At 57.9% G+C, this 12,628-nt stretch overlaps 1 protein-coding gene across 1 annotated transcript in view; it reads right to left on the bottom strand.

Moving 5' to 3' along the window:
- Positions 1-4,845: 4,845 nt before the first annotated feature.
- The window catches only part of EPHA2 (EPH receptor A2), a 23,369-nt gene continuing 15,586 nt past the window's right edge, over positions 4,846-12,628 (bottom strand). The window contains exons 11-16 of the mRNA XM_030887998.2: positions 12,326-12,387; positions 11,960-12,169; positions 11,653-11,802; positions 10,899-11,092; positions 10,226-10,381; positions 4,846-5,788 (exon numbers count right to left, since the gene is read on the bottom strand). Coding sequence (XP_030743858.2) covers positions 5,683-5,788; positions 10,226-10,381; positions 10,899-11,092; positions 11,653-11,802; positions 11,960-12,169; positions 12,326-12,387 — 878 coding nt within the window. The 3' untranslated portion in view covers positions 4,846-5,682. The remainder of the gene's footprint in view (positions 5,789-10,225; positions 10,382-10,898; positions 11,093-11,652; positions 11,803-11,959; positions 12,170-12,325; positions 12,388-12,628) is intronic.

Here is a 12,628-nt window from a genome sequence, read left to right as displayed (position 1 = left end):
ATGCTTTAATCAAACAATGTGGCTTAGGACAGAAACTGGCATAGAGTCAGTGTTTAGACGCACTTGATCACGCGCCTTCCCTGCGCGCAACCAGAGGGACCAGGCCGTCTGTGGCTCACTCACTCGGCACACAAGGCCCCCGGATGATGCAGACGCTACATGCACACCAGCTCGCCTGGCACTTGTGGTTCAAACTCTCACCCCACGGCACCGAGGAAGAAAGGCCTGGCACTCTGCTTGTGTCAAGATTACAGCCGGGGACCCCCCGGAGCAGTTCTGCTGTCACCCATGGGGTCGTCCTCACGAGTCAGAATCAGCTCGGTGGCAGTGAGAGCTCGACCCGCAGTCAAGCAGCTCTTGAGACCCTTCATGTCTGTCTCCCGGAGAGAGACATTCCACAGGATTCCACGGGCCCTCGGGTCCTAAAACCGCCAGTTCTTTCCCTGGCTGCGTTTGCTTATTGAGTAAGTAAATATTTATTGAGGACCTCCTGGTGACCTGACGCCGGTCCCGGGAGACACGCAAAGCACAGCTGGGCAAAGGCACCCACGGAGCAGCCCAGCTGAGGACTCGCGCACGTTCCGGTTTGCGTTCCCAGCCTTTCGCAACACCATGCGTGCCGGCTGTAGGAACTGAGAAGGTGTGTGGGGAGGGTGGGGGGGCTTGCCCATCCCCACAGGATTTGCTAATTAATTAGACAACCTGAGGCAGGGGCCTGATGACACTGGCTTAATTTGCCAGGCTGGCTGGGAGCAGAAGAGAAGAGGGCGGCTCAGGCCTACACCCTCTAATTGCCGCCTTTGCCTCCTGCAGGGCTTTGTAGGAAGCATCAAAGGCTGCCTGGCTCCTGCTGTGGGGAGCCCATTTTCCCAGCTGGGATGACTGAGGACAAAGGAGGGGGCAATTCACCTGGGGATGGGAACAATAGAGACAGCATGAGCCCCGGGGACTGGAGGGGAGACTCAGACTCACGCCCCAGAAGTCCGGAGCATGGTAACAGGTCTGGGCTGAGACAGGCTCTCTGGGGACTCAGGGTTTCCCTCTGCGCCACTGCCTCCCACACCTGACCGAGCACTCATAAGGGCAGCAAGGGGCCAGATCCACCTCATGTGTCCAGTGAGAGGGGCAAAGTCACAAACCAGGCCCAGCTTTCAAACTGCCCACATGGATGCCCGGGGCACGGGCCCTGTGGTGTTTGGGGATCTTGGGCAGGTGACGGGCCCTCAATTTCCCTAGAACCAGTATTTCTCAGACCCGATGCCTGTTAAGGCAGAGAGGAGAATGCTTGTCCTTGCCAGCTGAACTGGGTGGCAAAAGGGAAACCACTGTGTGCCTGTGGCATGGCACGGGTTGGAGGCTGAGGGTACCAACTGCCTGGGCTGCCTTCCTGTCCCTGCCTGCATTCAGTTACCGAGCCTCCCTGTGGCTCAGTACTCAGTACTCAAATATGCAAAGTGGGGATCATCAGAGTACCCATCTCACCAAGCTGTTGTGGGGGTGAGGTCAACAAAGACACGACAGGCAGAACAAATGAGGACAGTGGGTTGTCGTTCTGACCCATAGCGACGTTAGGCCCCACAGAATGAAATTCTGCTTGCAGATGTCCTGCACCAGCCCCATTATTGTTCCCAAGCTTGTGCCCATTGCTGCTGCCGCTGCGGTGTCAATCCACCTCCTTGGGGGCCTTCCACTTTTTCAAACATGAGGACAGGGGGTGTTGGATGACCCCTGATCATTAAATCAACCAAAAGCCCCCTTCGGCTAGGGGCTGGCTCCTTTGTCTTTGCAGTGGGGAAGGAACTGGGGTCACGGGGAGACAACCATAGTGTTTGCCAGGGCTTGCTCCACAGTGAAGTCCCTGTTTGTTAACCCTTCCTGTATGGCCACACTTCTCTTCTTTGGAAGCCGGCCCTTAAGGCCAGCTCACGTTCCAGACAGTGTGGGGATGAAGGTCCACCCATGGGAGAGAGAGCAGCAGCCACCTGAACTCTCTGGGAATCTTCCACACGGAAGACTGGTTTCGTTCCTCCCTCCAGTCACTCAGCAAGCAGAACTTTCGTGGCCCGAGTGATACTTGGGTTGTAATCTGACCCTCCGTTGTTTTTGTCGTTCATCTGGTTCTGGAGTCTGAGCTCCCAGGGGTGACAGTCCTGTTTCTCCCTTGTCCTCTGGCTTGATGTGTTTGCGGGGCAGGTCCTTACTCCTAGCAGCTCTAAGCTCTGTTTGTGTTTTCTGTGTCAGGACTCGTGCTCGTTGGGTGTTGTCGAGGTGATTCCGACTCACAGCGGCCCGAGGAAGGAAACACTGCCCGTGCTGTGCTGTCCTCGCCATGGATCTCAGGGCTGAGCCAGAGTTGCAGCCACGGGGTCCATCCATCTCACTCAGGGCCTTCTCCTTTCCACTGCCCTCTACTCTGCAGGGACTGGTCTCTCCTGACAACACGCCCAAAGTACGTGAGACAAAGTCTCGCCAGTCTTGCTTCTACGAAGCATCGGGGTGGGGTGGGGGAGCATTCTGGCTATATCTCTTGTTCTTTTTGTAGGACTAACACTCTCTTCCTTTTTATTATTTTTATCTTTTGAAACAGCGTCATTGGCGCTTCAAACACACATCATGCAATTCAGTGGTTCAAGTACACCCAGAAGAGTTGTATCATCAATGTTAGAACATTTTCCTTCCTTGCACTCATTGCTATTAGTGTGATTTTTTTAATTGTGACAAAAATATACACAACAAAACATTCTCCAGTTCAACAACTTCTACATGTATAATTCAGCGCCATTCTTCGTGTGGCACAACCACGATTGCCATCCTTTTCCAACTTACTCCACCACTGTTAGCAGAAACTCAGTGCCCCCGAAGCAAAAACTCTTCCTCCTTCGCCCATGGTAGCCATGGGCCAAGTCTGGTTTCTTTCTTTCTTTTACAGCAGTTTTCTTGATACAATGTTCACATATACACTTTGGTAGTTAAGTCGCTCTTTAAAAAGATTTGTGTAGACATCGTCACAATCAGTTGTCGCCCACATTCAGTGATTGTTTGCTCCCCAGCTCCCCTCCCCCTCCCCAACCCTTGTCCTGGTAACGCACCTCTTCTTCCGGCAGGCCCTGGGGCTTTCAGTGCTCTAGCAGCACCCCCATTCAAATGGCACTGGAAGCAACCATTTCTCCAAGGAGCCCGGCTCTTTTCACTGCAGACTGGTGTTTAGGACCCCAGACCTGGGCACTGGGTGGACGCATTGGTGCTGGGATGTCACTGCCCCCAGTGACATCCTTTTCAAAGAAAACCTCCTCCCCTGCCGCTTGTGAGGCTGTTGAAGGCCTCAAATGCTGCCGCCACAGATGCACCCTATGTACCCTCAGGGAGGGTCAGGGGGCCATCAGGGTGCCTGGCGAGAGCACACACCAGGCCCACTCCCACGTGTGGGAGCCATTTCTAGCATCCAGGCAGGACTGGCCTCCGCCTGCCCTTCCAGCTCAGATCTGTTTGGAAAGCGGCAGGCTCCCTCTCTTACTGACAGCTCCATCAGTGGTGATGGCAATAACCATAGCTCAGCCACAGAGCCACGGCAGCCACAAGGGTCGGACCAGGCAGAGGTTAGGTACCAGGAAGACCTGACTCAGCCCCTGTGGCCCAGCACACACGAACGGGAAGCAGTTTCAGCCAACAGGTCTCTCCGCTTCCCTGCCTCCCCCAAACCCAGCCCCATCCAATGCTGGCAGGCCTCACTGGTGCTGAGTGAGCTGGGACCCAGGGCCGGCTCCCCTTGGTGGCAACTCTCTTACAGCAGCAGGAGTCAGGACAGAGAAGGCCAAGGCCTCTCCTTCTGCGGTCAGTATTTCTCTGTCTCCTCACAGCTCAGGGCCAGGAGTTGGGCGCCCTGGGGGCAGGGCCTGCCTTGAGTGACGTCTCTCTAGAGCATAGTAATCATGCCACACCCTGCATAAAACCTTCCATGGCTCCCCAGTGCCCTGACTCCTGGACCTGCAAGACCCTGCAGACCTCGCCAGCACCCCCGTCACACCCTAACCACACGAACCTGCTTGTGGCTCCGTTGCACAACAGGCAGCTCACGCCTCTGCTCTTGAAGCTGCATGCCCCATTCCTCAGCTCTGGGGTCACATCCTCCAGGAAGCCTTCCACGTTGCCCCAGGTGATCTGGGCCAACCAAGGCCCATACACTTCCCTATGCCCCACTGCGGACGACCTCTTGCGTGCTGGACAGAGAACGCTCCCGGTTTGAAATTGGGGATCTGGGTTTCTCCTCGAAGCCTTGGGCAACTTGCTGTTGTGTGACTTTGAACAAGTCACTGCACGTCTCTGACCCTCAGGCCCCTCACTTGTGATAAGAGGTCTCATCAGACTTCTCTTCCCGTTCAGGCCCCCACCTCGGAACTTGCAGTGGACCTGGGCAGGCCCAGTCACTGGGCCCAGCCTCCGTTTCCCGCTTCTGTGAAACGAGGCTGCCCGCAAAACTACCCAACAAGCCGAAACCCGCGAGCGTCTTTTGCAAGCCTTAGGAGCCCTACACGAATGGTCGAGGAATCGATTTCCACAGCTCCATGGAGACGTGTGGGAGGCAAGGCTGACGGCTGCTCTCACCGTGCCCGGCCTCCCAGCCTCTCCAGAAGCTTCCAGATCAAAGGTGATGGGGCCTGCTCCCTGGGCACCCTGCCCACCCCACCCACCCCCGCTCCCAGGGCTACACATGTTGCGCAAGAAGCCGTTTAAATGCTCTCCCAGTGGGAGCAAGCCCTTTGTCTCCACTCCCACCCCCCCACACACACACCCAACTCCTGGCTCAGAAGGAGAGCCCTCTGCTGCTTTGAAGACACAAAGCCACAATCATGTGAACCATCTGCAACTTTATTCCAGAGCAGAAATAAGTCATTTTCTAATAATAAATATAAAAAAAATAATAAATTAAGGTTCAAGAGAAAAAAAAATACCCAACAAAACAGAGTCATTAACACTGACCAGTAATGAATGTCGTCAAAGGGGTCTGAGAGGGCAGCAGCTGGGGAGCGGGCAGGAGAGGCCTGCCGGCACCGGCCCCCCAGGTCTGACACAGGGCTGTCCTCTGCTTCTCGCTCCGGAAGGGGCCCCCGCCACACACACATTCTCTCCACAAAGTACAAAATATCTATTTAAAAAACCTCAACACAGTCAAGCATCCTGCGGGGGCCCCGGGAAGACAAGTGGCCCTCTGGGGCTGAGGAAGGCACTGGGGAAGGCAGCAGGGAACCTTCTGGCATCTTCTCACCCAGTAGAGCCCAGGAGAGTCTGTCCTCGGATAGAGCACCTGGAGGTGCCCTGTTCGCACACACGGCAAAGACTGACCCCCACTTCCCTGAAACCGGGGAGAAGGCTGAGGGGAGGTCAGTATGGAAATGTCCCTCGTTTTGGTCCAAAGGCTCTGCTCCAGGAGTTTTGGGAACACAGTGGTCCCCACTAAGTGCTTGGCTTCCTTCAAGGGGATCCCTGAGCGAATCCTCGATTCAGGCCCCCACCTCCCCCCCCTGACCCGTCCCCAGCAAAGGTCTCTGGGTGGCGGTAAGGAGCAACTAGAAATAAATAAGTTTTCTGATGGCCCGGCGCCACACCGGCAGGGAGGCCGCGACTGCTGCTTCAAGTATTCTTGGCGGAGGGGGACACGGTCCTGGTCCTGGTCCTGTGGGGGGCTCAGATGGGGATGCCCACTGTGTTCACTTGGTCCTTGAGCCCCAGCAGGCTATAGGCAATGCGCTTCTGGTGGCCTGGCAGCCGCACCCCAATCCTCTTGATGTCTCTGTGAGAGGGGAGAGGAGAAGGAGAATGAGGGCTAGAGCTGGGGGGGCGGGGCTGGGTGACTGTGGGAGGAAGGCATCAGTAAAGAGAGAAGGGGGACAGAGAACAGGTTTGGGGGGGCCTGTGGTGAGAAAGGCAGGGGGCTCCCAGAAGGTTCGACACTTAGCAGCCCACTGAGAAGCCCACCATGGACCAAGTTAGGAAAATGATAGGCCCTGGGCTCTGAGCAGCTCTGCCATCACATCTCCTCCATAGTTGTGAGTTGAGTTGAGCGATACGTTCACTCCCATGTTGCAGATTGGGAAACAGAGGTGCAGAGGTGATGTGAGTTGTCCGGGGCCAAGGGGCTGGGAAATCAAACCAGTTGCCATCAAGCCAGCCCCTCCCTTCAAGAAGCCTCTTCCTCCCGCCACCCCATGTGCCTGTATGCCAGCTGGGTACCCCCCATCCCCACCCGGGCTGTTGCTCAAGCACCCTCCTCCTTCCCAGAAACGCTTGCTGGGGGCTCATCAGGGTCAAAGCTCTACTGGTCTCTAAGAAGCTTCTGGTCATCACATTCCTCACCTGTACCATGGGACACCCGTGCCCAGCTAGAGGGGGGCAGCACTCCCAGAGCTGGGGGCCGCGGAGGAAGGCAGCACCAGGACTAGAGGGGGCCCACCACCCTACTTCTCATCCCTCCCAGGAGGAGCTGGCGCCCTGGGCTCCCCTCCTGCACCCCTCATCCCCTCGTAAAACCACTTACGCTCCCGAGCCGGGGAGCGGGCCTGTTTATTGCTCATGTTGGGCGTTTTCGCCTTACTGCCCTCACCCACCAGCCCCAACCCATGAAAACACCCAGGTTTTTATGGGACGTCTCTTGGCTGTAAATTGTAAACGGGGCCTAATTATATGGTGCAAGCTCCTGTTTGCAATTCCGGAGACAAGACTTTCCCACAGGTTCCGGAGCCTCTGGAGGAGGAGTGCTGAGCAGGGAAGGGCAGCCCCAGGTGCGCGAGCAGAGTCAGCTCCAGGACCTCTGGGAGGGCCAGCTTCCTGCAGCAGGATGACCAGAGGTCAGACAGTTGGGGGAACTTCCTAACCTATCACCTGCAGTTGAAAAAGAGGTTTTCTCCATACTTGCAGGTCTCAAGGTGTGGCTCACAGACCACCAGGGTGGGCAGCAGGATTTGGAGTCCCCCTCAGGACCGACTGAGTGTGAATTTCTGAAGGTGGTGCCCAAGAAATGTCCAAACTCACTGCTGATGAGGTGATGCCAACCCATAGCAACCTACAGGGAACAGCAGAACTGCTCCGTGGGGTCTCCACAGGAGCACACAGCCTCATTCTCCCGCAGCATGGCTAGCAGCTGTCCTCGACCTGTGGGTCGCGACCCCTTTGGGAGTCGAATGACCCTTTCACAGGGGTGGCCCGATTCATCACAGTAGCAAAATGACAGTGATGAAGTAGCAATGAAAATCATGTGATGGTTGGGGGTCACCACCACATGAGGAGCTGTATGAAAGGGTTGTGGCCTGAGGAAGGTTGAGAACCGCTGAACTGCCAAGGCAGTTAGCAGCCCACTGCAACACCGGAGCTCCTGCAGGTGGGACAGCACCTGCATTTCCATCAGGCCCCAGAGGACTCTGGTAGATGACTTACGAACTAGCTATTCGAGCTCCCTGAGACCAAGGGCTGAGATCTGTCACCGGGGCACCATCCCCTACCCCCAAAGAAGTGAAGAAAGGAAGGGGGATGTGTATTCATGGGGATGGGCCCTCCCCTCTCCCAGGCTGCTGTGGCCAACTGGACTCAACCGGGGCTGAGGCTGCTTCTCAGGCCGGCTGAGTTAATACTCAGCGAGCGCTCTGGTGACATCATGATGAGCCACTCAGCCTCGAACCCCTACCTCGGCAACTCGAACCCCCCAGGGGCCTCTGCCCAGCTCTCCCACAGTAAAGAGTCTCTCCTAGAAAAACCCTCCGGCCGTTTTATTCTGTCATGAACGGCAGACAAGAAGTCTGTCTTTGGGCCTCAGCTTCTTCGTGTGTAAAATGGGAAGCTTCGAGATGTCTCTGAGCAGCCAGGCCAGGCCCCGCTGTCCTTTCAAAGACAAAGCCCTCCTTCCTTTCACTGCTTTACTCCGTGACCGTCTTGGGACCACCCCAAATGTGTTCCTGCCTCTGCCTCAGTTTCCCTGTCAGGAATCCAGGGTGGCCAGCCCCTCCCACTCCCCTCCCAGAAGTAAGGCTGCCTCCACCCTGCCTCAGCTGGCACAATGCCAGCCCTGGCCCTGCGACACTGGAGGCCACATGCACAGAGTGGCTACCTACTGTGTGCACAGCCGTGGGCGAGAGGAGAGGGGAGCAAATAATGACCCCTGGAGTCTCCTGCATCTGCTTATTCACAGAGCCAGTCAACGCCCCCTCAGAGCCAGCCCATGCCCGGGGCATGTAGAGGCCATAATATCTGTTAACCCGCAGCACCCACACAGGTTGCTGTTCAGGCCCTGTTGTCTGGGACACCACCCCCTCCATGCACACTGGCTCTTTAAGAAAACCGTTAGAGCCACTTGTCTAGCTGGAAGCCCAATGTGTCCCTAAACCAGATGGTGACCACTCAGGCTAAGATCAAGAAGGCAGCCATGGGCCGAGGAGCGGCAGTAAGATATTGGAGCCCCAGCCACGGCTTATGAAGGGCCTCTCTGGGGAAGAGCTGAATGATCCTGAGACCTTCTCAGCCTCCCACTGGGATCCGAGGCCTGTGTGCATACAGCCGGGGCTGTCAACAGCCCCCTGTGATTCCCCAAGAAGGGTCGGAGGCAACGGAGTCGAAGGCAGGCCCCAGCTCTGAGCGGCGCGGGGCTGGTGGGAGGAGGAGGGAGCTATGAACGACTTCCTGCGTTTATCCAGGCCTTTACAAAACCAAACACACACGCACACACACAGCCTCCATCATTCCAAGATAGCCCCGTCCCGCTCGTGGGAAAGGAATTGGCCGAGGAGCACCCCGGGCTATTTCGGGAAGCTTCCAAGAACATGTGTTTCCTGTAAGCACTTCTCCTTGCCCTGCACATGGTCACCCAGAAGAGAAGAGGCACTGTCCTTGGTGGGAATTCCTGGAGGGGTCACAGGCACTGTTCCAGGCTTTCAGGGAAAAGGAGGTGTTCAAGGGATCTTGACACTTGCCCACTGATGGTGGGCAGAAAGCAGGCATGCCGAGGAGAGGAGAGTGCCCTGGACTAAGCCCCTGCTGGTGGTCAGGTGTGCCACCTGCACTGCACCAGGTATAAACCACAGGCTCAAGGAGAGCAGCTGATAGGATTAAGGTCACCTGCTAGGAAGTGGCAGCTATGAACCTGAACTCAATCTGCTCCTGGGAGTCGGCTCCTCACCCCACCCTCATGCCTTCTCTTCGGTCACTCTGTCCCCTGCGTGATTCCCATCCTCCACTGTCCCTGGGGGGCGGGTCATGGCCTGAGCCATTTCCAGAGGTCCCCGGGAATACTCGTGCCTGGTCCAAATCTCAGGGCTGTGAACTCAGTGGGGTCAGCCTCTCCTTGCGGTTCCCAAAACCTCGTGCCTGGGGGGGCCCATTCCTGTCATGATCTTGGACCCCGCACAAGTTGGCCCATTGGGAACCACCGCTATTTTTGGAGGCATAAAAGGCGAAGAGGCTAATGCCCTCTCCCTGCTGGGACGGGAGGAGGTGTCTGTGCCAAGGCCCCATGCTGGCGCTGTGCAGAAGTGCTCCCCGGGGACACCTGACAAAGAAAGGGCCAAGCCCTGGGCCAGCAGGGGGTGGGCAGCGCTTCTGGCCAGGCCAGAGCACAGGCCTGAGTGTGGACACGTAGGGAGAGTCACCCGGGAGGGTGGGACAAACCTGCCTGTTTCTCCTCCGCCCTGAAGGAGCCCTGTGACCTCAGGCACACTGCACCCCTCTCCACCTCGGTTTTCTTAAGTGGAGAGATCACCATGGTGCCTGTGCACAGGGCTAACAGGGGCAGCGATTCAATCGGATGGCGACTCCCTGCTACCCACAGCAGGCCAGTAACCCCTCTGCCTCAGTTTCCCAATGATGATGGGTCAGGGGTGTCTTCCTCTGGCCCTAGTGGCTGTGGGGCCCTGTGTAAGTCAGCACAGTCCTCTGTCTGGTTCTCCCCTCCCCGTGCGACATCGGGGGGCCCATCACTGAGGGCTGGCTCAAAGTAAGCGCTCATGGGCACAAGGGACACCCTGTCTGCCCTCAACAATAGTCATCATCTTGACTATTCGTCTCCTGTGCTGGAAAAGGACGCAGGGAGGAAGCGGGCACCCAGAACTGTCAGCTGCGGGCCTGGCCTCCCCCCCCTCCTCCGGGCCTCCAGTGCCAACCGAGGAGAGAATGGGAAAAGCGGAGAGGGTGGAGCTGGGACAGAGAAGCGGGTGGGAGGGGTGGTGGGCACCGCTGGCCGACTCACTCGTTGGTCATCTGCACCACCTTCTCGATGGCCGTGTAGCCGGCCGCCACGAAGTGCTCTGTGTACTGCTGCATCTTGATGGACTCTAGCCACTCGGCCACCGTGCGGAAGGGCACCCCCTCAGAGCCGCTGGTACTGGGCAGCCGGATGGACACCCTGCAACAGGAGCCAGCCGCCCCGGAGTGAGGGGGCTGCGGGTCAGCCCGCCCAGGACCGGGGTCCCCTGACCTGCCATCCTTCCAACCCAGGGACCACGGCCTGCTGTCCCCCGACCTGCAGTCCCCCGACCTGCAGTCCCTCCAGTCCACCTGGTCGGGTTCGGGGAGACAGTGCCACCCCCTCCACCGACTGCATGGCAAAACTCGAAGAGCAGGGTCTCAGGCTCCCAGCTGTCCAACCCAGCCTGGCCGCTTGTCAGCCGGGGGACATCCGTAACCATCCAGTGCCTCAGTTTCTTCATTTGCCCACTGAGGACAAGTACAGGTGGGCTGGCTGAGTTAGAGCATGCTGAGAGGCTGGCACAGTGCTTGCACTGATGCTGCCTGCGGCGTCTGGCCTCTCTGGGCTAAGGGAAGCCGAGCAGCACCTCTGGCCCGCTCCCTGGCCAGCCACCGTCGGGAAGTGGCTCAGGAGCCTGCGGCGGTGGAACTGGGGCACGGGGCGTAGGACTCACCGGGGGTCGAAGTCAGCCAGCGTCTTGAGGGAGTCGGGAGCTCGGATGAGCTTGTCGAGGATGCTGACGATGTCGGCGAACTTGGGCCGGCGGGTGCGCTCCTGCTGCCAACACTGCATCATGAGCTGGTAGATGGCGGAGGGGCAGTCCATGGGTGTGGGGAGCCGGAAGCCCTCGTTGATGGCTTTCATTACCTGGAGGGGGTGAGGCGGTCAGGGGGAGGCAGCCTCACGACCCCCAAACCTGTCCCCAGAAACAGATGGAAAAGCCCTTTCTCCCACCCAGCATTCTTTCAGGTTGTGCAAAGGGGCTGTTGCCAGAGTTCTCAGGAGAAAGAGAAGTTAACCCCATGGGACCCTGGGAGACAGCCTCACAGTGCACCCTGAGCCAGCTCCTCTAGGCTCCAGACTTCTACCTGCAGCTGCCTAGACTGGAGCACATGCCCTTCCTCACCTTCACCTGGAGCCACCGCCCTGGGTCTCAGGACAGATGGCACCTCCTCCAGGAAGCCTTTCAGACACCCCCCACCCCCCCACACGCGAACATGAACACGAAAGGACATACTAGCACAATCCCATGAACACACATCCCGTGTACTCAGGCACATCTAGGAACAGACACAGAAGCAGAGCAGGAATGTGCATGGGGAGCCCAGCTCAAAGCCCGACACAGAGCAAGCCCTCCGTGAACCGTAGCTGAGCGGAGGACTGATGGGTCTGGACTAATGGAGACCTGCAGACAGGAGGAACCCTACCTCGTGGTTGGACAGTTCCCAGTAGGGCCGCTCGCCATACGTCATCACCTCCCACATGACAATGCCGTAACTCCACACGTCACTGGCCGAGGTAAACTTGCGGTAGGATATAGCCTCTGGGGCTGTCCAGCGGATTGGAATTTTGCCGCCCTGCAGAGGACCCAGACAGGTCACCACTGTCCCCCCTGGGCCAGTCAGAGCCTCAGGGCCCCTCCTGTGCTCTCAGAGGTGCTCTGGAGTCCGAGCCCCATAAGCTCTATCCACCTCCCCACCATGCCCCCAATAGCAGCTCCAGTCCCTGACTCACACTCGTGGTGTAGGTGGCCTCAGGGTCATCCTCCAGCACTCGGGACAGGCCAAAGTCGGACACCTTGCAGACCAGGTTGCTGTTGACAAGGATGTTGCGGGCGGCCAGGTCACGGTGCACGTAGTTCATGTTGGCCAGGTACTTCATGCCAGCCGCGATGCCCCGCAGCATGCCCACCAGCTGAAGTACGCAGAACTCGCCATCCTTCTCCTGCCAGAAGACAGCCCCTCAGTGTGCCTGGCCAGTCCCTGGCCGGCCCAGCCCCTCCCCCTGCCAGGCCACAGCCCCTCAGTGCCCCTAGCCAGTCTCTGTCTGGCCCAGTCCCACCTCCTACCAGAGTGCAACCCGAGTGCCCCCCATCCGTACCCGGAGAAACTTGTCGAGGGCCCCGTTCTCCATGTACTCAGTGATGATCATCATAGGCTTGTCTGTGGGGGAAACACAGTGTAAGGGGACAGGTTGGTGGATGCAGGCAAAGCTCTCAGAAGAAAGGAGCACAGAAGATGGGGACACGAGCACACAGGTACATGTGGGGAGGTGAGCACAATGTGTGGGGAAGTGGGTTCAGGTGTGGGAAAGGGAACACAGGTGTGGGGGAGGAAGGAGCACATGTGAGGCGGGAGGTAGAAATGGGTGGAGTGGGAGGAAGCAAAAATGTATGCAGAGGTG

Source organism: Echinops telfairi, unplaced genomic scaffold (genome assembly GCF_000313985.2).
Source record: "Echinops telfairi isolate 266 unplaced genomic scaffold, ASM31398v2 ScPeMD7_7457;HRSCAF=8495, whole genome shotgun sequence".
NCBI lineage: Eukaryota > Metazoa > Chordata > Mammalia > Afrosoricida > Tenrecidae > Echinops > Echinops telfairi.
This window is presented reverse-complemented; position numbering and strand designations above follow the sequence as displayed.